We start from the raw sequence: 25,690 nt of genomic DNA, 5'->3' as shown, positions 1-25,690 counted from the left end.
TATCTGGAAGTTGTACCTAAATAACAAGCTCCTCATATATGCTTCAAAAAATGTATATAAATTCATTAAACACATGTATATTACGTACAAGCACTGTGCACACAGGCTGAGCATCTCTAATCCAAAATCTTCTGAGATTTTTTTGAGCACCAACATGTCACAAGAGGAAAATTCCACACCCATCCTCATGCAGCCACTACCAGTCAAAATGAGTTTTTGAAATACAAAATGTATAAACAAAATAAATTAATTGTGTGTTTAAGGATGGGTCTAATCCCAGAGACATCTCACTATTTGTGTTGTAAGTATTACAACATCCAGAAGAACCCAAATTCCCAATCTCTTCTGGTCCCAAGAATTTTGGATAAATGCTACTTAACCTGTACAGGGCATTTATGTCACAATATACTATATAACCCTAGTGAAATCCTAGTACATACATTACTAAGCTTGAAAATAAACATGAAATTGGAAATGCATGTTATTTTTTTTAACAATCACTGATTAAAATGTCAAGTTCTGTGCTTTATCATTAAATCAGAAATTAGTATTATGTATTGCAATAAAAAATTTAACAAAGACTATCATTAGTTTAAAAGGTTTTTGTTATCTACACACCCTGGGGTGATTTACCAGCTAATTACTTCCAGCTTTCTCAATCTGTGTAAAAGTAGAGTGGCTAAAATTAACTATAAGGGTTAAAAGGGACACAGCAACTATTAACAACACTATACAATTAAGACTGTAAGACAATAACAAGCAAAGTAATGTTACTATCAAACCAAAACACTAACCTTGTTACTCTGGTAGCTAATTTTCACTTAAAAGTTCATTCTTTAATTTCTGTAGCCAGAAAGACCAGTATTAAATGTAAAGCTCAGGCCAGGTGTCTTGAGGATGGGATTACCCTAAGTAAGGGTGTCCAAGAGGGGAGCTCTTAGTTGGCTTTTTAGTAAGATAAAACTCAAATAAACAGGAAGCCACATAATTGGCTTGTACACCATTCACCCAGTATCCTTTGAGGTGTAAATGTAACGGTACACCTGTGTGTGCATGCATACTGAGGTAGGTATGTAGCCTGCCATGAATCCAAACAGACTATGTCAACCTCTGAGATGCTGACCCTTGCTCCACGACAGTTCCTTCTCATCCTATGTAGTCCACATTCCTTTAACAAGAGAACGTAAAAGGGTCTCAAAGCCAAAACAAAAGTCATACACACTGATTAAAGAACAGATATAACCCAGCTTCAATGCCATACACATGCGAATTAAAACATTAAATGAACAAATACTGTAAGACAGGCCTTAGCTCAGCTTCCCAAAAGAACAGAGTTAATAGTATCTTATATATTCATACATTCGTCCATGCAAAGAAAGAGATCATCTCAGATTACTCTAAACTATCAGATAAGGAAGGGATTAGTAACTTCACAACTCAGCAAATGACTAGGATACAACACTTTGAAAGAATTTCTGTTGAATTGCCAACTAATTTCTTCAAGAGAACACATATCTGATTATTTTCTAAACCTAACAAGTTGAGGAAAAGCTACATTGTTAATTTCTACACATCAATAAATTCTTGAAGCCAAGTTTCTCAAATACAGCAGCTCTCCTGTTTGTTCCTGTCCACCTCAGGTACTCATTTCACAGAGGAGTTTCCATGAATAATACTGTTGAAATCTACTGACGTGTCAGCTAATACTTCCAAGAGTTAAGCTAAGGACATCTATGTGACTATTCATGTGCTCTCGAACATGAACTAGATTAAAAAGACTCCTAATACTGAAGCAATAAGTGGGAAGGGCTATGAAAATCAGAGAACTTTCTCTTAAAAAGCCTAAATGGTAAACTGCAAATGACTTGAAACCCAGCTACCCAAACACCCATTTTAATATTAGCAGTCTCTCATTCATCATTCTCCCTCTCTTTTTCTGTATCTCTCTCTCATTACCCTTTCTCTCAGTTAATGTCTTCATAAAGTATATGAGAAAACATGAAACAAAGTACAAACCCCTTTACCTCCACAAACCAGCAAGCTGCCCACTCCTGCTGTCACACAGCACAAAGCCCTCTCAATCTTGTTTCTGCCTGGGAAAATAACATATACCAAAATAGATACAGAAGATACACAGATAATAAATGATGTATAGGTAGATAGATAACAGAGAGATGATTGTCAGCTACATGGTTTATTTAGATAGATGGAGGGATGACAGGTGATAAAGGATGACCAATACAGATAATTGATAGGTGATTGGTATCTAGATGGATAGATGATAGATTAACTGAAAAGTTACATTATCTAAACCCATTATCTAGTATATTTTACTTACAATATTCTAGATATACCAGACACAAAAATTCCTATTTCAAAATCCCTCACTTTGCCCTAACCAGTTTTTTTTAAAAAACATGGTGATCCCAAGAAAACTTTTCAAACTTTTCTTCTGGCAAAAAGCTACAGAATAAACACAATAAAGACAGGAGTCCCCTTAGAAAGCACCAGTGGGGCTGGTGCCCTTCTCTTTCCAGCATTCCTGCAGCTTTCCTGAGTCTTGGCTCACATCTAAGCAGCTCCTGACTGTACTCCAGTTTTCTTTCTGCCATAACATTTTGGCCATTCTAAACTACCCTCCACACAGCTTACTTGCATTTCAGATATGCCTGGTATGGTTATCTCTCTTGAGAAATTACTGAATTTTTTACATTGTAAGTTTCTTATCATCTCAAGGCTTTTTTTCTAAGTGAACCCTCCCTACACATCCTACTGATGATGTCCTAGCCTGCTGCATCCCATGTCCTCTAGCACACACCACTGATACTGATAGTGCTCTCCAGGCAGCATCACCCCAGTCAACTGGAATTCACTCTCCAGCCAAAACCCCAACCCAAACCTCTTGAACCATGCATGTTGCTTTCCATTCAAAACTTCATCAAGAGGAGAGAGAAAGAGAGAGACAGAGACAGAGACAGAGACAGAGACAGAGACAGAGACAGAGTGTGTTCATTTGGGTCAAACAAAGTTTATCTATATCATTCCAGCCCACTATATCATTTTTCTTCCAAATATGCTGTTAACATTTTATGGAACCCAATGGGCTCTGTGTGAAATTTCAATACATGTAGTGTGTATGCTTGTGTGGCAGTGCTTTTAAAAATTATCTACTTGGTGTCCTACAGAACTATTTAAAGCTACATACAGTAAGGCAGTTAGAGCTTAGAACACTTGTTTATTCGAAATCGCGAGGAAGAGGAGAGACTGAACCATTTTTAGACTTCAAGGAAGCTACGAACAGTTCAATTACATGACATAAAATATCACTCCTTTTAATTAACAAAACTTCCAGGCACCCACTGTTACTTGAGTCTGGCCTGGCCTCTAGAATTTTCACTTCCTGGATTAGTGACAGCTCCCCAGGAGCTCTTCCCTAGGATCTCTGGGCTCACAGCACTGTTTATACTGCTCAAAAACTTTAGCACACTTTGTTCCAAACAGTTGAAGAAAATCTGCTCTCAACTATTCATTAAAAGGTGAGAAGTAGCCAGTCAGTCCTCGGGGATTGAAATTCTGCGCCTTTAACTACCTCCCCTCTCTCTCTCCTCCCCCAGAAGCATGGCTGTTCATACTGTGAAGAGTGGCACCATGAGCCCTCCCCCTCCCTACATCCAGCGGCCTCTTTCTTTAAGTATCCTTCTGGATGGCCACAGTGATAACCTGAATTCAAAAGTGAACTGGAAACAGTGATGGGTGGCCTAGCCCAGCTTTATGGGCCTTTTCCCAACTATTCTAGTGGCTGCTTCCCAGAGTCCCACAGCCTCAAACTTCAAAGCAATGCCAGCACTGGGTGTTCCTGGAACCCTAGACCCTCACTACTCCAGTCTTCCAAGATCAGTGCATGGAAAATGAAGCCAGATTTACAGAAACACTGTAAATTTCAGGTTTTATTGTTGGAAAATGTTTCTAAGATCACACAGGAGGTGGTACTAAATTCAGGGACGAGATGTGTAGTGGTGCACTAACTGCTCAGTTGTTTTCACAGCTGGCCTGCTCAATCACCCTGGCTCAGAAGCACTATTGACAGGTGAGAAATTCCTGGCGTCCAGGTCGCACCCTGAACTCCTCAGCATCAATTAGAACTGAAAGAGGAGGATGGAGTAGAAGGGAGCGGTGCTGAAAATGCGCTGGGCTGTCCCAAGGGAACTCTGGAGCTGGAAAAGGGATCTAGCACCAGGTAGGCTCTGGTCCAGAGCAAAGAGTCGGGACAGCCAGGAAGACTCAAGAATATGCCCGCGCACCAGGAGAAAAGTGCAAGATTCCTTGGACTTTCACTAGAGGAAGGGAGGTAAAGGAGGAGAGGCAGACGTACCAGCGGAGAAGGACTGGAGATCAGTCCAGGGTGGACTCCGCGGCAGGGAGAGCAGTGCCTGGGGTGAGGGCGAGGAGCCCGGCCACCGCCAGGCTGCACGGCGCGGATGAGGCAGGCTGCAAAGTTGGCGGGCCCCGGGGGCACCTTACCTTCTGGTCCACGATGGAGCAAGCCATCTCGCGGACGTGCGCCAGGCTGTAGTCGCCAGACGAGTCTTGCAGGAGCAGCACCGGCTCGCGGCTCAGGCCGATCTGCAGATGGAAGGAGATGCCCCCCGCGGGCCGCCCGAGAGCGGGAACGGCGCGGCCCGGAGCCGGGACCAGCGCGGCGGCCGCTGCGGCCGGCGGCCGCGCGGGCAGCAGCGGACGCCGCAGCAGCGGAGGGGCGCTCATCGCGCCAGTGAGCCCCAAAGTTTGGGAGACGTGGGACGCGACGCTGCCTGCGGCGGCCGAGAAAAAGCAGCAAACTTTCCGGGAAAGTCGGCGCGCGGCCCCGGCCGGGCGAGGGCGCCGAAGATGGCCGAGGGGAGCCCGGGCGGACGGGCGGGTGGACTGGCGGGCGGGCGAGCGCGCGGCAGAGCGGGGGAGGCGCCCAGCTCCAGCCGCCGCGGCGCGCTCCGCTCGGGGGAACCGAGGCTGGTCCGGCGCCGGCGGGCGGGGCGGGCGGGCGAGGGGCGCGCGGCGAGCTGACAAGGGGGAACGGGAGCCCGGCGGGGAGCCGCCCCCTGCGCGCCGCTGCCGCCCCGGCCCACACTGCAGCCCCAAGCGCCGGACCCGCCCATTCAGGGCAGCCATGGCCACTTCTTGCCCGCGCTCCCACACTTGCACCGGCGAGGCGACTTTGGGTGGCCCAGGAAGGCCAGGCTGGCAGAGCCCACTTATGTCGGACTCCCTCTGGGAGCCCTGGAGTTTGTTAATGGATAGAGGGCCAGTCCGCTGAGGTGTTTAAAACCTTGTCTCTTTTCTAATAGTCTATCTTAATGCACCCTTTCCATCAGCCCCACCTGCTCCACCCACCATCTCCTGAAGGGCAGGCAACACCAAGGTCTGAATAGGGAGGGCTCTTGCTTTCTACTTTGGTGTTTGAACTTCTGGGTTGCAGCCTCTTCGAAACTGGGTTCCTCTTCTGTCAACTTGAAACCAGCTTTCTAGGAGTGGTTCCAACCCCCCACCCGCAGCACCCACAGGCTGGTCAGTGTGCACTCATCAATTTTGATCTAATCATACCGGTGACAGGGCAAAAAGAGGTACTTCCCAGTGCTTACACCCTGATTCTACTTCTGTCCTATCAAGATGGATTTTTTGAATGTGTGGATTTACCGAGGCCCTATTTGGTTTAATGGGCTGCGATGATAGTTATCAGAAAATTGTTTATTGAAAATTATATTATAAGGATTCTTAATAAATTCTGAAGGGGCTCCATCTTGCCAAGCCTCCCTCTCACGTTGGCTTCCCAGTGTGTACAAGCACACACAAGCCATTTTGCATGTTTTTCTTTGCAGTGCATTCATTTTATTTTGCTTTTTATGTGTTTGTTTGTTTGTCTGGTCTTCCTTCACTAATGCTTCTCTTCTGGTCCAGGATATTGGAAGGCAGTTTTCTACAGAGTTGTGCTGTGTGTCAGCAATGGAATCTTGAAATCTCCAACTACATGTTTTCATTCACAAGTCTAGAAGACTCCCTGGGTTAATGCTACAGAACACTTTGGGTGTGCAGGGTAGGGGTGTTGTCCCTAAGTTCACTGCATACTTTAAAGCAACTGGTTTAACCTAAGAGTGGGCAGAGTGGGAGAGATCTGTGCTTTCTAGTTATTACAGCTCTGAAATGAGCACTTCTCTGTCCCAGAGTCAGCTGGCACCACTTCATGGTAGGTACCCATGAAGTCAGACTAGGTTTTTGCCATGACAGGTTACATGAAAATAGAAAAGTAAGACAGTAAATAAGTTTAGTGTCTCTAGCAACAATTGCCATAAGTAACAGTAACCAAGTGGTTAAGGGCAGTACTGTGATCAAGAGCCTGGGGAAAGGCCTAATAGTTTGGCCAGTGGCGAAAGCAAGATTTTCTGGTGTATTTCAATTTGAGCCAAGGCCTGGCTGATGGAAAGGGACCAGTCTTAAGGAGAGCTGAGGTAATGTCCTTCAAGTCATAAGGGACAGAAAAGACCCCAACAGAGGACTGCACTTGGCGTGCTCCAGACACAGAAGACATGAAAGTGGATGAGAGGTAGCTAGAGGGAGGCTAGAAACCAGTTCTTCAAAGCTATGGTAAATTGGTTCTATTTTATTCTCAGAGCACTGCTGAACCACTGGAATGATTTTAACAAGAGAGTGGATGTGATTAACATGTTTTCAAATACAACTCTCTGGCTGCTATGCAGGAAACAAACTGTAAGAGAAAGGAATAGAAGCAGAGGCACTAGCTAGGACACACTAGCTGTTGTTCCCTCTACAGGCCCATTGTGATGGTAGTGGGAATGCTAAGAAATGAAATGTAATAGTTTCTAATGTGAAGCCAGAACTGAATGCCTTGACTACTTAGTCAGATTCATAAGCAGTGGGGGAATAGAGGTGTCATGAAGGAAGCCAAGGTTTCTGAGAAATCAGTGTGATGTTGATACTAATAATTGAGACAGGAGACAGGGAAGAAGCAGCAGGTTGGAGAGAAAGAAGATTAATCCTCCGAGCATTTCAGTTTGAAAGGACATTAGACGTATATGTGGAAATGATAACCAGAGCTGGGTTTCTGAGCCCCATAGTCAAGAAAAGAAATGGGTCATAATTACATTGGAAATCATTTCAAAGTTGTGTTAGACAAGATCTCTTGAAACAGCTTTACATACTCATAAGTTATATGAGAGTTATAGGAACATGGGTAAACCACATTGGAACAACAACAAAAAAAAAACTGTGAATAATTCCTTATGCTGTATCAGTGATGTAAAAGATTCTTATAAGTGCTGGAAATAGTTAAAAGGGATGCAAAAGACAGAAGCAACCTGAAAAATTGAAGTTACATTTAAGAAGCTAAACCATTCCTGGATGCAGAAAAATAAATGAAGCAAAACAAGAACAAAACAAATCTTAAGGCCACCCAAACTCCCCATAAACAACAGAACCACCCCCTAAAACACACACACAGTTAGTGCTAGCAATTTTATTTCGTATGGAGAGCCATGACTGAGACAGCTTCTCACACTACAGGCAAGGATGACCTGAAACTATGATCCTGTTTCCTCTCCGCAGGACCTGGGAACTCAGCCATGGACCACACCCAGTGACTATGGAAATTGTTATGGTAGGCATCTGAAGACTGAAAGGTTGCCAGCTGCTACTAACTCGCTGAATGGCAAAGGAATGAATAGTATAGTCTAAGGAACCTGCCGTGTGTCTCTGGTGACTACAAAATAATGTCTCAAAAACTTTGAGGACTTGAGACAGTGTCAGTGATGTCAAAGCTTTCTAGATATTTTATCCTCAGAAAAGGAAAGAACATTTAAAAAGGAAAAATTACTGTATTTTTTTAAATGAACACTTATAAGTTTGAATTATGGCTAATGTTGCCATAACTCTGGTGATGACTAGGGACATCTTCCCAGAAGTTTCAGAACCTGTATCAACATTCTACCCAAAAGAGTGATCAGGGTACACAGATGAATGCTAGTCTTGAAGGTGTTTGGTTTTTTGTTTTAAGAGGTTTTATGTCCAAATGATTTTGTAATTGGAAATCAACAATAGAAAGAAGTTTGGAAATAACCTGATTTGAATAGAAGTCAGAAGTCAGATCAGGAAACCATAAACTCTGTCCAAATAAGATGGATAGCAGACAGGAAATGAAAATGTAAGAATTTGCAGTTCTGAGGATGAAAGGATTATACACACTTGTCTGAAAGTTTACAATTTAAGAAAATGAGGATTAGAGGAATTGTTCAAAAGTCTGAAACTCAGAATGTGAAGCAGATACTATTGTAGCATATCATTCTTTAAATATTAGTGAGGTCTAGAAGCTGAATGCATAAGGATGAAGGTGGAGATGTGGATGTAGGGATGGATGGATGGATGGATGGATGGATGGATGGATGGATGGATGGATACACATTTTTTGTTGTTGCTTGTTTTGGAGTTTTCATTTATAATTACCTGTCAACCCAGGTTAGATACTGATAATGATACAAAAGAGCACAAAAGAAAAATATGATTCTAATGGTGTGCTGGATGATTTTATACCAACCTGAGACAAGCTTTAGTCATCTGAGGAGGGAATTGATAAAAATTCCCCCATAAGATTGGGTTGTACATAAGCCAATAGGCATTATCAAAATTAGTGACTGACACAGCCAGACTTGAGGCAGGGTTTAAATGAGTCCACGAGACCCAAGATAAATGATTAATGGTTTATCCTGCTGGTAACTTCAAGGAAATGAAAAGGGGGAAATAAAGTTGTGAACTCAATTCTTCCCCAAGGAGAAAAACTGATTTATTCTTTAAGCAGATTTCAAAAACTTAAGGAAAGATTGATATGATTCTAGGATCAAATACTCCAAAAGTGACAGGAAGCTGCTAAAGACAAGCTTCCAACTGTCGTATCACAGATGACCCAGGTGAGGTATAAACTCCAAAGCCAGTATAAATACCTCAGTGGTTATGAATGAGACAAGAGATGTCTAAAATAGAGATGGAAAGCAAAATAATCAAAAAGGCTTTATAAGATCATTTTGTATATCAATGGTGTTCTTAGAAATGTATCTGATGTAACAGCGGTTTTTATAAATGGCTTTTTATGAGGAATGGGGGTTCAAAAACCCCTGTCTCACTTTCAATTAGAAATCTCTGATTTCTACTGTTAATATATCACGGTCTCACAAATTTCATTGAAAGTACAAGTTCCCGTTGCCAACAAGAAATCTGGAGTTCCTTGGGGATGTGTAGAATGCAAAATTTTTAAAGGCTTTTGACCTGCATGATCTGCAGTGTACCATTGTGAGGTTTTGTATCACATAGCTTCACATGTACAGCTTTATATCTTACTCTTCTTTAATATGTAGAATAGTGTGGATATTTTGTTTATCCAAATCATAAATTCACTAACTTATGAGAATTTGCAATTGCTGTTATGCAAATCACTGTCTCCTTCAGACCTTCAGAACATAGCAAGTACTATGTGAAACAAATTGATTAAGTTGTTCTTAAGGTGCTGATGTCAGCCTGGATGGGAAGTCCTGATGGATTCCTCTGTTGCTCCTCTGAGATGTCAAACAAGGCTGTAGATCTGGAGTACAAAGTGGAAAGCAGGCATGAGTATTATGTGGGTGTCACCACCTAGAAAAAGGCTACAGAAAATGTGAGGTAGAATCATTTTTCTACAGTCTAAAAATGACGATGAACAAGATAGATAAACAAAATCAATAAATATTATGTACTAACCTTTGACTATGAAACTATTATATTCACAGACATATACTAAGAGAGGACACTTTATTTATTTATTTATTTAGTTAGTTAGTTAGTTAGTTAGTTAGTTAGTTAGTTAGTTAGTTAGTTTTTCGAGACAGGGTTTCTCTGTGTAGCTTTGGAACCTATCCTGGCACTGGCTCTGGAGATCAGGCTGGCCTCGAACTCACAGAGATCTGCCTACCTCTACCTCTGCCTCTCGAGTGCTGGGATTAAAGGTGTGCACCACCAACGCCCGGTGAGAGGACACTTTAATCTAGAACAAGGTGATAGGTTTTTGTGGAGTCTGTTTCATGTGGTTCTTACTCAGTTACCATCAAATTTTACTTTTTTCATGGATTTCCAGAAAAATTCTTAAAATCTCTTTCATCAGAGATCTTAATACTTAAATTCCAAAAGTTCAGCCTTCCAAGAAGAGATGAGTGTTGCTCGGTTTTATAAATCATTTTCACAAATGGGTCTCTAAAAAACATCGTGCTAACCTTATCAAAGTACTAATAAAAACATTCTGCTGCATAATAATTAACTAATAGGAAATTTCTGAATTTTCATTTTAATGCTTATGATCCCTCGTATGTGAGGATTCTATCTCATATAATTGCAAAATGCACCTTTCTTACTTATTGATGAATAAGAGCTTATTGTGTGGAGTAGAAATGGGCTTCATATAAAGGGAAGAAACTGTGTGCCATTTATGGTTTAATTCTATAGAATTGTGTCTCCAAGATGCTTTCTGAATATGATGTCTGCCTTGATTTATACTTCTGAAGAAGGCATATTTTAATCTGAGATCAAACAGATATCCACCAATAGATTTTATTATCCATTAATATTTTTACTATGGTTTTACTTCTTGGGAACTTTAATCAGTTGGAAATTTGAAAACATATATACTAATTCCTAGACCTCTTTTCCTGCAAGAATGGTGTTAGATAGAGCATTTTATTTTCATTTATGGTCATCAATAATACACCTGGCTTCCAGGAACTTTTTGCAAGCACTCTTTAACCTATATTTCTCTCATTTTTTGTTCTCCAAAATGAACTTAAAAATTTCTTGCTCAAAATGTTAAAAACTTTTTTGTTGCCATTGTTTGTTTTGTTTGTCTTTTAAGACGTGGTTTCTCTATAGATGGAGTGGCCTAGAACTGAAAAAGCTCTGCCTGCTTCTGACTCTGGAGTACTAGGATTAAAGGCATGAGCCACCACCGCCCAGACAAAATGTAAAACTTTTAAACCGTACACATTTTGCACATGTGTCAAACACCTGAATTGACCTTTCTGTCTTATACCATTGGTTTTGATTGGAGTTGATTACCTAAATACCATTGTGTCCCAAACAATGAGAAGTGACTCTATGATAAGAACTAAAATTTGCTGTCTCTGAAGCATGACAGCTGTTTGGAATTCTGTGTAGAAAACAGATTGACATCACCACTCTAACAGTGTGATTTCCTTTGACTTCACTATCGTCACAAGGCCATGGTTGAGACTTCTCAACTATAATTTTGCATGCAATCTTTTACTAAGTAAATCTCAAATTCAAGTTCAAAAGCTATTGAAAGCAATGCACTTTTTTTTTTGTAGCAATGCAATTCTAATACTGTACGCAAGGCCCAGTTACCAGGCCTTAGAAACTTTTCTTCCAAAAGTGTATCATAGCCAAACATTCTGTAACATGGATACCAGTGTTCACCATGTGCTCCATATCCAGTCTATTCTCTTCAGTACATATTATTTTTGAGAAATTGTGTGTTCTTATTTTCAGCACACTTAAAATTAGTGAATAAATTTTGAAAATTTAACAAGAAAGAATAAAGGAAGTACAATTATTCCAAAATGAGTTGTGGGCCCCTCCCTGGAAAAAACATGAGTTCTAGCTGAAATTTCCTGAGTATAGGTCAATGCTTGATTTGGAAAATGAAAAATTATAATGGAAAGAACCTGGCAGATTTCTTTCTTTCTGACAGAACCAGGAAAATAGTTTTGCTGGCTTGAGGAAAAAATAGTTTGCTTTTCTAAAAATTTTTAAATAGCATTATTTCTAAAGCTCTTTATTACTAAAACTATGCATTTCACCAGTTTAAAAGCACTCAGGAGGCAGAGGCAGGCAGATCTCTGTGAGTTCGAGACCAGCCTTGTCCACAAGAGCTAGTTCCAGGACAGTCTCCAAAGCCACAGAGAAACCCTGTCTCAGAAAAGCCCAAAAAGAAAAAACAAGTCTACATAACTAAAGTGAAGTTATTTGTATGATATTGAAGAAATAATTCATCTAATTTAACTGTATTTCTATACCAATTCTTGTCCTCAAATATATTATCCCTAGATGTAATTTAAGAATAGTAAATCTCCTGCCCTTAAAATATGGGCTTTTTTTGTATTAAAGCATTTAAAATAAAAATATTTGCCCTGTACAAGTGTAAGTAAAGTACTTCTTGAATTAAATATTTATTTCATATGTAATTATAAACAGTCATTCCACGTGTACATATTTTACTTACATTTTTGTGAACCCATTTTATTTTGTTGAACTCATTAGCCATCCAGAGTGTCAAGATACTGTAAACTGAAAAAAGTTAAATTTACATTTGTCCTTCAATGTGTGTGTGGGAAGATGATCATGCTAAACATTCCTGGGGAATCTTCCTTTGTTGCCCTGTTGAAGCCCAAACAGACAAATGTAGAAAATGGGATTCACATGCTATTGTGTTCCATGCACCAAAAGTCCCTTTGGTGCCTTACACATCTTTGTCTCCTTTTGGTTTTATCTCAATGCATAGTCATCAAGATCTGACCTTGCAAACTGAATTTTTAAAAACTCAGTTATTGAAACAAAATTTACTTGTTCTGAAGAAATAAAAGAATTTAAAATAGCAACGTGACAGATTTTTAAGCCTTTTCTTTACCAAATAGCTTGTCTTTGTGCAAAGAATTTTAAAAGCTTCCTAATTAAATGATATGTTTGTGTGTTGCCTTAAATTTATAATTTGTTATTTGTGTTCCAAAACAATAAGGCTATTTTAATGAATAAGAAACTTTATCAAATAATAGTACAAATGTTTTCAATAATTTTCATGACTGAAAAGTTATTATAACATTTACTTCAAGGCTACTGCACAGCACAAACAAGGAAAACATGTTTACTTTTTATATGGAATTATATTGTCCAGACTATACAAGACAGAAATGAACATTACATATTTCACTTGGGAAATATGTAAGCAAGCTCCTTTCCTATCGCCGTTACAGAAGCATGTTTTAGTACAGGACCATAGACAAGTCCACTAGTGTACTCTTGGAACAAAGCCATTCAACTTTAGTGTGAAAACAGAAAAACTACAAACATTGTTTTCAAGATGACCTTCTTGTGTTTCCTCCATGTCCAAGATCTCAAGTCACAGAAACCAACTATGGATCAGACTTTCCTTATGGGATTCCTTAGTGCGTATGGGATAAGATCTGTTCATGTGACACACCATTCTCACTCAGCATGTTTGTGTCCCTGTCCTGTCAAGAAGTATAGTAACTCCAACACACAGATCATGATATTAGCTTCACTTGTTGCCAGGGCTGGTGGGACCATCATGTAATCATCTCCACATACCCATCTCCAAGTGTGTCCGGAACTCATTATCTATCCAGTGCATTATCCACAATTGGTAACAGCGCAGTGATACTCTACTGAGTCAGTGACTTCAGCTTAAAGTTCATAGCATCACTTAGTGACTGATTCCAGAAAAAAGTACAAAAAGATGCCTCCACAAACTTCTGTATTTTTGTAAAGACATACACTTGTTTTTAGTTTTTTAATTATGAAATTAATGCAACCTAATTTAGACATTGAAAAAAAAAACTAGCCGGGTGTTGGTGGCCAGGATAGGCTCCAAAGCTACACAGAGAAATCCTGTCTCGAAAAAAACAAAAACAAAAACAAACAAACAAACAAAAGACAGTCTCTTATACCAGAGAGCAGAATTGTGGCTATTAGGCTTCAATGTGGGTCTTTTAACAATGGGGAAATGATTGGTTTAAGGATATAAAACTGCAGTTGGACAAGAGGCATGGACTCTGTGATGTCTTGAGGTCTACTGAGAGCATGATAAATATGGTTGATAACAATATGCTATATTTTAAAAGTTGTGAGATAGTATACTTTAAGTGTTCTCAAAACAAAAATGATGAATATGTGTGATATAACATGTTAATTGGTTTAATTTAGCCATGCCATTGTGAACATACTGTATTATGTATCATAATTGTGCATGGCTTTATTTATGAGCTAAATAAATGAATGGAAAAAAAGAGAAAGAAAGAAAAAACTAGTCTAAATTAAAACAAAAACAATACTTTGGTAAATGACAGCTTATGTTTTATTTTTGCTATTTGTACTCACGAGCAGAAGCATATTGAAAGCATTATTTTATAATTTTGGGGGGGGATTAAAAAGTTTACTTCAGCTTCCATGTCAGGGCAGGAACTCAAGCAGAGCAGGAACCTGGAGGCAGGAGCTGAGTGGAAGAGGAACACTGCTTACTAGCTTGCTCCTGATGACTCTGCTCAGCCTGCTTTCTTACAGCACCCAGGAACACCACCAGCCCAGGGGTGGGCCCTGGGCCCCACCCACAGTCAATCTTCAATCAAGAAAAAGTATCTTGGGATTTCCCACAGGACAATCTTTTGGAGGTGTTTTCTCAGTCACCTTCCCTTTCTCCAGATACTTGTAGGTTATGGTCAGGGTGACTCCCAGGAGCATGGGTAGCTTCAGTATTGCTGTACCTTCCAAAAGCCTGGGCCTAGCATGGGAAATGACTCCTGAAAACTCTATCGCTGGAACCTCCTGAACATCCTCAGGCCGACTCATAGGCAGGCAGCTCAAGATTCTTCTTCACAGCAACTGTTCTGTCTCCATTAACTGGAGGAAGGACCTTGTGAAAAGCCAAGTTTTGCCAATTTCTTGAGTTTTTTGAGTTCTTTACTCCCTGAGCTTTGTAACTTTATAGTCTACTTTCTTTTTCCTTTTTTTAACCATTTTTTTTAAATTAGAAACAAGCCTGCTTCACATGTCAATCCCCACTTCCTCTAGCTCCCCTCCTCTCCTCATCCCCCCCACCAGGCCCTCACCCCCCCTTCTGTTCCCCATGGAGGATGAGGCCCCAAAGTCTGTCATATCATTCAGGGCAGGGCCTAGGCCCTAGGTCCTCCCTGATGTGTCCCTCCAAGTGGAATGGGCTATAGTCTTATTTCTTAACTGAATATACTAAAGCATATTCTTTCAAAGTCACTTACCATTTTTCAGAAATATCATTTGGGATGGCTGCAGAATGGTATAGACTTTCTGTAGTGGAGCACCGGATACAAAGGTAAGAGACTAGGAGTAAAGAGCATCCTGCATCTCCTTAAAAAAATACCTTTAAAGTCCAGTAAATTCATTATAACTTTGCCAGAGTTTATAGTCATTAAATAAAGATTTAGACAGTTGCAGTGCGGGGGGGGGGGGAGAACTCTACTAACAAGAATTTCTACAGGTTTTAAAAATAGAATCATTTAAAAATGGGAAAATTTGTTAATATTGTGATGGTGAAATGCATTAAAATGACATAAAACCTTAAAAATTATTTTAATTAGGACATTTCATAAATGTTTAAATTGAATATTCAAATCAAATTTGACACCTTAGGAGAAGATCAGTTCTGCTGTCAGAATTCAAAATGGTGATGTATGCTATATTTGGAAAGTGGTGTGTGTGTGTGTGTGTGTGTGTGTGTGTGTGTGTGTGTGTGTGTTTTATGACAGAAATTCATTAACTTCATAAGTGCTTGCAGCCTTAGCTAATAAAACAGCAATATATGATGTATTTGAGTATAAGAGAAGAATGAAAAGAAAATAGATTATAGTAGCTTTGTAAAGCCTTAGTACATCAATATTTACATTAAATGTACATGAACTAGAAAAATTAAAAGACAGGCCTTGTGAGTCTGGATTAAAATTATATCAGCAAGGCCATGGAGATGACTCAGTGGGTACAAACACTTCCAGCACAGGCCTGAGGACCACAACACCAGACCCTGTATAAAGACGCTGGATGCAGCAGCATTCATCTGTACTACCAGCACAGCTATGGAAGATTTAGGAGACAGGAGAATGTCCTGGGAGCCTGCAAGCTAGCTAGCTTAGACTGCACGGTACAGCAATAAAGACAAGAGACACTCTGCCTCAAACAAGGTGGAAGGTGAAAACCAACTCTCAATAAGTTGTCCTATAAATTCCACATGCCAGTGTCACATATGAACACACACATACACACAAGAATAAAGCCACTTCAAAGACAGCAATATAGGAACACACACACACATACATTGTAATCACTAATAAAAAAATCAGAGGTGCCTACATTTATATTAAATAATGGAGCCATAAGAGCAAAAATGGCTTTCCAAGGACATATTACATAGAATAACAGGGCCAGTCCACCAAGTATACATAGATATGTGTGCTTTAAACAGTCCAGCTACAATTTCCAATAAACAGCTTGATTGATGTGAAAGGAGGTGGTGATGTCAGTGTCCTCATAGCATCAATTGATATAAGAACTAAACAGAAAACCATGAGTTACACAGCAGAAATAACGATACCATCAGCCAGCATCAAATTCAGTTACAGGACACATGCCTTGAAAGAGCAAGCATTCATTCTTTTCAAGCACCAAAAGGATGTTTACCAAGTTGTGTCATATCCTGAGCCATTAAACAAATCTAACAGTTGTCAAAGAATTGAAATGAGATGGGATACATATGAAGCATAGGAGACACATGACTTCTCTCCAGTGTTTACATTCCTAACTACAATATCCATAATCTTTGACCTGACTGCCAACTTTCCTGGATTTTCACCCTGATCTTTGGGCCACTTGCATGTATGTACATGGAATATGACTCTCAGCCATAGTGTAATTCCTCCATGCACTTCACTGCCTGCCCTTCATCCCCAAATTTCTTGTTTCATTTTCCCTTCTGGTGTTATTTCCCTTCTGTCTGGAGAGCTTTCTTTTTTCTAGGAACTCTCTAGAACATGTCTCTTAGTATAACTGAACTCTCTTATTCTAGCTGAACCTTGACAGTTTTTATTGTACATGGAGTCATTATGGGTATTCCCACCATAAAAAACCTTGGCTTGAGGGATGAGTACTTTTATAGGTGCTCCTTCTTCATGTTGCAGACATATTCATCCATGCAGCCTCTGGGCTGCAGCTCATCTCTCCTTATGAACAAAAGGATAACTGGACTGTTGTGGCACAGGCCTTTAATCCCAGCACTAGGGAGGCAGAGGCAGGAGGATCCCTGTGAGTTCAAGGACAGCCTGGTGTGCAGACTGAGTTCCAGGATAGTCAGGTGTTGTGCAATATTTGTTTAGTTAGGAAAAGACGTGTTACATTTGTTTATGCTGCATCTGTTTAATTATGTAAAGATGTATTGTTCTTTCACCTTGCCTGCCTAAGGCACCTGATTGGTCTAATAAAAAGTTGAACAGCCAATAGCTAGGCATAAGAGAGATAGGTAGGGCTGGCAGGCAGAGAGAACAAATAGGAGGAGAAATATGGGCTGGAGAAGGAGAAAAAATGAGGGAGAAAGGGACATACCTGGGGCCAGAAGTAATGCAGCCACCAAACAGCCAGACATGAGAATCAGGAAAGAAAGATATACAGAAAGAAAGGTAAAATGTCCCAATGTAAAATGTAGATAAAGAGAAATGCTAAAATAAGAGCTAAGACAAGGCTGAACATTCATAACTAATAAGAAGTCTCTGTGTCATAATTTGGCCCCAAAGAAAACCTTGTACAGCCAGGATTACACAAAGAAACCCTGTCTTGAAAAAACAAAACAAAAAGATCTAGGTTCCCAAGAAAGAAAATCCATAATACAAAATATATAGCAACAGAGAATCACTGGTACTGAGTCAAAAATGAGAAAAAAGCCAATGAATTCCAAAACTGGGAAGAGCCAGATACTGAAATTTTCTGATAATAATTTTTAAAATACCTAAAATCCTTCTATAGCAGCGTTTCTTAGAATACTGAAAAATTGACAAATGAAAGTATAAGAAATAATAAAGTGAGAGGTTACATAGGAGGCTAATAATAGCAGGGATGTCTAGATAGAATGGTGGGTATGAAAATGGATCAAGTAATTTATGAATCTGGGCAGTCAAAAGAAAATGGGATAAAAGCAAAAAGTCAGACTGCTGGCATGGTGTGTAGAAATGTGTGTGCATGCTGAGTTTCAAAAGGAGGAAGGGGATACAAAATAGTGGGAAAGGTAAATTATCCAAAGAATGGCAAAGAGGGTCTAAATTTACTGATGTGGGGAAAATTCTGTAGATTTATAAAGTGGAATGAATTCTACTTGGGATGAATCTAAGGAATTTCACACCCAAATTTATTAAACTTCTGAAAAGTTAAGACCACAAAAACATGTTGAAAGAAGCCAGCGACAAATGACAGCATGCCTACAGGAACAACAATCTGAATGACAGTGGACTTTTCCAGAAACTGTGAGAGGCCAGACAGAACAACACATCTTAAAAGTGCCATTTGAGAGTTGGGGGATTGGGACCTTCTCATGTATAAACAAACTAATGGAATTTCTCAGAAACCTCTTATTAAAGAATAGCTAAAAAGAATTCTATAAACTGATATGAAAATTGTGACAGAAAATTTTAACTGTAGGAAAGAAAGAAGGACAGGATGTATATAAATAAGTGTCAATATAGCATTTCTGGTGAGTATATGAAATCATATTTTATGGCTGAGGCAAAAACTATAAAAATGTACAGAGGGTATCTGAAGTGCTGAGAATGAATACTTGATATGATCACTTTTTAAAAGTGTGGGGACCAAAAGGATCCAAATAGAAGTCTTTCTACAAGTAAAGTGGGGGAAATATCAGTCGTGGCATATTGCAATAAGTTGGACATACAGTGCATATTATATTACTCCACATGTAATATATAATTGTAATTTGGTACATATAAGATACATTGTAGCCTAGAATAATTAGGAAATCATACAAAGCAATATCCTAATATGACCACTATAAATACATAAAATGTAGTCCACTTTCTGTTAGAACAACAACAACATATTCCAAAAGAATCTGCACTCCTGAATCAGTGGGGTTGTGGCCGTATTTTGCAGCTCAGCACAGTTATCAAACAAGTTAGTTAATTTGCTCAGTTCTGACTGGAGAAGTTGAATTGTGGATCCTTCTCAGGGTTAGTCCACCACAGAGGGCATGGAGGAACTGTAGCATATTTATTCCAACTCTCACCATGCATTGATAGAAGACTATTCCCAGAGCAAACGGGAATTAATTTACAGGCACATCCCCACACTGTGCGTGCAGGCTCGGGGCCTCGTAAGGGAAAATGCATGGTGTTGTGCCCTGAAGCCAAAGCCCTGAGAAAACACAGGAAGTGGGGAACACAGAGCCATCTGCCCCAGCAAGTGTGGAGCAGAGAAGTGGATGCTGGTGACCACACCGTAGTGGCAAACACAGAGGATGAAGACTTTTGGAAAAGAATGAGAGATTGAATATGATGAGTTTGGTGTGTCTACATCACAGATGACCAGATGATGATTCTGGAGAAAGAGAAAAGAAGAGGTTCCAGTTTTGTGTCTTCCAAGTATTGTTTCTAAGTTAGAGACTTAAATTTCCTCTAGGAGAGTTTGACGTTACTGTGTTCTAATGAATAAAAGGATTGTTATTTTCAGGCTTCTACATTACTGAGTGTGGTATATGTGCTACCCCCCCACACACATATATATACATATATACATATGGGCTACATGGAACACACAGATCTTCCTAGCATGGTGAATTCCTTTAAACACAATCAATCAAGTGAGCTAGGCTCAGAAAATATATTCATCTCACATAACTCAATGAAGGTCTGTAATTCTTAAAAAAAAAAGATAACTTTTATTGATAGATGTCTTAATTAGGGTTTTATTGCTGTGAAGAGACACCATGGCCATGGCAACTCTAATAAAGGAAAACATTTAGTTGGGGCTGGCTTACAGTTTCAGAAGTTTTGTTCATTATCTTCATGGCAGGAAGCATGGTAGCATGCAGGCAGACATGGTGCTGGAGAAGAAGCTGAGAGGTCTACTTTTTTGATCCACAGGCAGCAGGAAGAGAAAGTGAGCCACTAGGTCTGATTTGAGCTTCTGAGACCTCAAAGCCCACCCCCAGTGACCCACTTCCTCCTACAAGGCCATACCTCCTAATAGTGCCACTCCCTGAGAGCCTATGCAGAGCCATTTTCTTTCAAACCATCACAACAGATAAAAATGAACATGGTAAAGTTGGTGATTAATTGCCTCTGAAAAGCTTCAGTTTTTGTTGCATATAAGCCCTGAATGGTGAGTGTGATGTTCATGGGCTTTAGTCTCAGTAGTAGAAGCTGCACATATGTAGGATAGTTTATGATATTCCACCATGAATATAGGCAGTCATCGTGAAAGTGTGGTTATGGTTGCCATGCTAAAGGTTTGTCTGACAACACTTAAGAATCATTCTAAGTACATGAAATGAAGGTGCATATTTTCAGAATAAGTTTTACAAAATAGAAGCACAATAGCAAGGGTGGTATATATTTGTTGGTTTGGGCTACATAGCATCATTTGAAAACCTGCTTTTGTTTTGGTATTTGCTACAAAGTGAATACTGTTTTCTTGAGAAAGAACCTAAAAGCTTCACTTCCCTGTGCTCAGAGTAACAAAGGGCCAGATTCTCCCAATAATTCCACCCACATAAATCTTTAATTTGGGCATGGTTAAGTAAGGAAAGGCTCTGTCCACAAATATATTATTATCTAGTGTCTGTAGAGTTGATGTGGTGATTTGTAACTTCGCTCATTTGAAGCAGTTCTGAAATTGGCAATGGATTATGGGTACTTCTCATGAGCTTAACCTATTTCCCCCCCTAGTTCTTTAAGTGAAAATACAAGCTGTCTAGTATTGCTAATAAGTACATTTCTTTCCTAAACTAGACAGAATTAATATGTTTACAGCAAAAGGTTCTTGCTAACAGAACAATTTGTTATTAGAAGTAGAAGGAACCCTCAAGGAACGAGTATCTGGGATACAATTTTTGGCAGGTTGTATTTGAAGACTCCATCATAAACCTCCTACAGCTAATAAACACATTCAGCAAAGTAGCAGGATACAAAATTAAAATCACTCAAAAATCAGTAGCCTTTTTATATACAAATGACAAACATAACAAGAAAAATAATCAGACAAACAATCCCATCACAATAGCCTCAAATAAAATAAAATATCTTGGAATAAATTTAACCAAAGAAGTGGAACATTTATGCAGTGAAAACATTAAGACACTGAGAAAAGAAAATGACAGAAGGTGAAAAGATCTCCATGCTCATGAATTGGTGGGAGTAATGGTATAAAGATGCCTAAAGCAATCTATAGATTCCATGTTTTACCCAACAAAACTCCTAAGAAATTCTTCGCAGAAATGGAAAGAATCCTTTTAAATTTCATTTGGAAATACAAAAGACACAGGATATAAAAATATTTGAACAATAAAAGAACAGCTGGAATTATCACCATCCCAGATTCCCAGTTACATCACAAAGCTATAGTAATAGAAACAGCATGGTCCTGGCATAAAAACATATTGATAAAGGGACTAGAATTGAGGGCCCACATGTAAACTCACACTCATACAGCTATTTAATTTTTTTTATAAAGAGGCCAACAATACACATTGAAGCATCTTCAATAAATTGTTCTGATCCAATTTGATACCTATATATAGAAGAATGAAACTGCACTCAACTCCAAATGAATCAAAGACCTCAGCATAAGACCTGATACTATAAATTTGATAATGGATAAAGTATGAATGCACTTGAAGTCATTGGCACAGGAAAGGGGTTTTCTAAAAGGGACCCCACTAACACATTAAGGCATTAAAACCAATAATTAATAAATGGGAACTCATGGAACTAAGAAGCTTTTGTACAGGAACTGACACCATCAGTAGATAAGTGTTTCATTTGGAATCTATACAGAGATTAGGAAACCAGTATTTGGTCTTTAAGAAGAATAATGGAACAGGAAGCTAAGAGTAGTGTCTGGTGACTATAATTCTATGACTGGGGACAAAATCAAATTTAATTCTGGTCTGAGCTACACAGTGAATAATAGATCAGTGTGGGCTACAAAGTGAGACCCTGTCTCCTATAATGAAAACAGAAGTGGAGCACAAAAACTTCATTTTTCCTCTTTCTGTTGCTATCAAAGAATACCTAAAGTGGGATACTTTTATAAAGAAAATAAGTATACTTCACTAACAGTTTTGGAGGGTTCCATTCCAAGACTGGCAAGCTCATGTGGTTGGTATCTGGCACATACCTTTTGCTATACACAACTCAAGGGCAAGAGTGAGTTCTTAACCATAATGAGACAGGAAGCTGGAGGTATTTGATGGTCCCAAACTATTCTTTTTCTAACTCACTCTGTGGGAACTATGATCCCCAAAGAACAATATTCATACCTTCAGAGGACAGCACTCTCAATGATATAATTACTTTCCACTGGGTACCTTTGCAAAGTTCTACCACAATTCAACATGGCCATAGAGAAGGCTGACCTTCCAGGACACAAGCTCTAGGGAGCACAATTAAGTTTGCACTTCAGCAGGTACCCAGAGGGTGCTGGAAGTAAATAGTTACTTATTTTAATTATCTGTCTTCTTGGTTCTCTGAAATAACTTGGCTGTTGAAGGCAAGAAGTGGAGAAGTGGAGAATAAATTATTGCTTTCTAAGAATAATATAATGGGCATGAAGACACTGTAGGCTACAGAGGGACTTCATTACTTCTAGGTGTGCTGAAACTGATAGAAAGTTTTAAATTCCAAACTCAAAATAGTAAAAATCCCAAGGTGATAAAGTGATTATGCTAAAATTAGCTCTCATCTCTACAGGGCTGATGAAACTGAAAATTAAATGCAGTCTAATCCTGTGGTTTCTGAATTACATCATTTGAATTCATATGGTACCATTCTCTTACTGAGAGTTCGGACCTTCAGGGGGGAATTGTACTTGGTGGAAATGGAAAAACCTGATGACTTGGAATTCTTACTCTCCACACTCGAATCCATTAAACATCCCTTACTAGGAGAAAACACATTTTCTCTGGTGTCAACCTTACCTGGCAGCCAGGGAAACCTCTGGCCTGAGATAAGTACTTGACTAGGTGATGTTATTTTCCTCACAACCTATTCCCTATACCCTGCAGTTTCTTATATCCATGACTGTGTCAAGGTCCAACATGTTCAAAGAACCAGTAAGAAATTAAGGGCAAAAAGCAAGGCTTCAAAATCAATGAAATGTTTGCCCAAGTTACAATGGCAGAAGCCTAGAAGAGTATACAGTGGATAGTATTCTGAGACGAGAAACACTGAAAACTTGAGTATAGGAAAGAAAGCCTTGCCTCAAAGAAGAATAAAAATGTTTTCTAATTTGCATTGACAGCTACAACTGCAGGGATATATATGGGGTAAGTGTCCTGAGTTGGAATACTAGAACAAATGGGATATAAAAATGGGATATAATTGTATCCTGTGGTAGTTTTAAATGCTGGGTGGGGGGGCGGGTGAGACAAAAAACAAAAAACAAAACAAAACAAAACAAAAAAAAAACAGACAAATGCAGGTTCCTTTGAAAAATCACATGGTGTGATCTCTGGAAATGGAAGGCACTGGTGGGATAACAGCCTGGTGAACAGCACTGAGCCCACACACTCATCAGGAAATGTTTTGTTCTTGCTAAGGTTTCAGTGATCTGTACAAACAACACTAGTGGTAACTCAGCCTGAGGACAGAGGACAGGATGTATATCCCAGCAGTGGCTTTCCCCTCAGTCCACATCAGAGCCTAAGGAGCCTGAGATGATACTGTTCGAAGATTGGCTCCTTTAACCCAGAAAGAAGATTCCAAGTAAGGATTCCTGTGCTGGTGATGTGTTTGAAAGTGTCTTCCCCAAAAGAGACTAGAAAAAGAACCACACAGACATGAGAATATGGAAAAGAAAAAGCAGGATGGGGAATAAGAGGAACCCAACTTCAGACTCATCCTGCAGGGGTGCCATATTTGTTCCAAGTCAAGGCAGAGCAGCAAAAAGCAGTGCTTTTTTATACCTTGTATCCAGAGATACTAGCTAAGGATTATGTTCTTCAGGTAGAAGTACATAATCCAAGTACTTTGTTTTCTGTACCTGCAGGGAGAGTAGCTCCATTACTCTAAGATGTTTCTGCAAGAATTATCATTGCTGGACATCACATTCAGACAAAATCCTAGAGGGTGGGGGAGGACCACACAGAAATTATAAGAGAACCAAGAAGATCTAGTAGAACACTGACAAAGCCCACTGCAAATATCGTAGGAATTCTTGTGAATATTGCTGACATCCTGTCCTAGTTACTTTTTCTATTGCCATGACAAACCACTACAACTAAGGCAACTTATAGGAGAGAGAATTGGCCTTACAATCTCAGAGAGTGAGCCCATGACCATCATGGCAGAGAGCATGGGAGCAAGCAGGTAGCATCTTGCTGGGGCTGTAGCTGAGAGCTCACATCTGATCCACATGCACAAGAGCACAAGTCAGAGGGGGGGTGAAGGGAAGGAGATCTAACTGGACATGGCATGAACTTTTGAAACCTCAAAGCCTCAGCCCATGTGACACAGCTTCTCCAGCAAGGCTAAGTCTTCTCAGTTTCCCAAACAGTTCAATCAACCACAGCAGCTGGGCTGCAACAGGAGACCAGAAGGGTTGGTCAGGCAGCTGGATTCATTGGGATCCTAACAGTGTTTGAGTTGATTTGAGCCATCCCATCGCTGTGGTCTCCTGGGACAGGACCAGATGCCAGTCCTTCTGGAGCCTTGGAATCTTAGTGATCATATATACTATTCTATGTTAATGCCTTGCCTTTTCCAATGTCAGTGAATTTTATTCAGTGGGTTAGAGAATACCAAGATGGATTATTAAAAACTTCAGAGTAGAAATGGACATTTCTCGATTCTCAACCATGAAGCTAGATAAAGTTAACTGGGGAGGATTAGGCTATTTAAGAAAAAGCAAAAGAGACCTTCAAGTGTAAATTTCTGTTTATACAACATTGGATTGAATCTCACTACTGTTACTATGGTGTTTGTGAATTCCACATGGTAGAAGAATATGGATTGAATTTAATATCAACTAAATAACTGAGCAAAATAGCAACCTCTTTTCCATGTGCTTATAAAAACTTGGAGTGTCTACTTTGCAGTTGGATATCATACCACATTTTAAAGTCTGTTTTTTATGGTTACGTTCATATAAAAATGTCTTGCATGTCCAGTAGCTTGGGTACAGACATGAAGCTATGAATTAATCAGCCAGAAGTATTTACACAGGCAATTCAGAAATGACCACTATATTTGTCCCCCACTGCATCATTCCCAATACAATGGTGCTAAACTATATATCTGGACAATTCTGTGCTTTCCTTGTTAATTCTTTCTGGAATGCATATTGATTTCATTTTCCTAGGCTGCTTTTCTCCACTTTTCTGTATAAATAAGAGCAGATTCTCTTGTCTCAAATTAAGCATGTTAACTGTATCTCATAAAATAAATATATTTGAACCTAGCCTTCAAATATACTCTAGTAATAAGCACAAAATCACAAGCTTTCAAAACATCTTTTATGTTTAGAATTTTCTACAGCACTCCAATTGTTTTTTACTATAACTGCCAATCTTACATACTATAAAACAATAATAATATTTCAAGGGTATTCAAAAGTTTCT

General features: G+C 39.5%; 1 protein-coding gene across 3 annotated transcripts in view; it reads right to left on the bottom strand.

Annotated features, from left to right (window-relative positions):
• The window catches only part of Prkd1 (protein kinase D1), a 311,814-nt gene extending 306,820 nt beyond the window's left edge, over positions 1-4,994 (bottom strand). For 2 of the 3 annotated variants that reach the window (XM_027416290.2, XM_027416291.2), the window contains exon 1: positions 4,522-4,764. In XM_027416290.2, the coding sequence (XP_027272091.1) occupies positions 4,522-4,764 (243 nt within the window). Of the gene's footprint in view, positions 1-4,521 lie in introns of all 3 variants that reach the window. The other variant, XM_027416292.2, reaches the window with a different exon arrangement.
• Between the last annotated feature and the right edge of the window lie 20,696 nt (positions 4,995-25,690).

Source organism: Cricetulus griseus, chromosome 5 (assembly GCF_003668045.3).
Source record: "Cricetulus griseus strain 17A/GY chromosome 5, alternate assembly CriGri-PICRH-1.0, whole genome shotgun sequence".
NCBI classification, from domain to species: domain Eukaryota; kingdom Metazoa; phylum Chordata; class Mammalia; order Rodentia; family Cricetidae; genus Cricetulus; species Cricetulus griseus.
The sequence above is the reverse complement of the archived record's forward strand: the minus strand, read 5'-3'. Positions and strand labels throughout refer to the sequence as shown.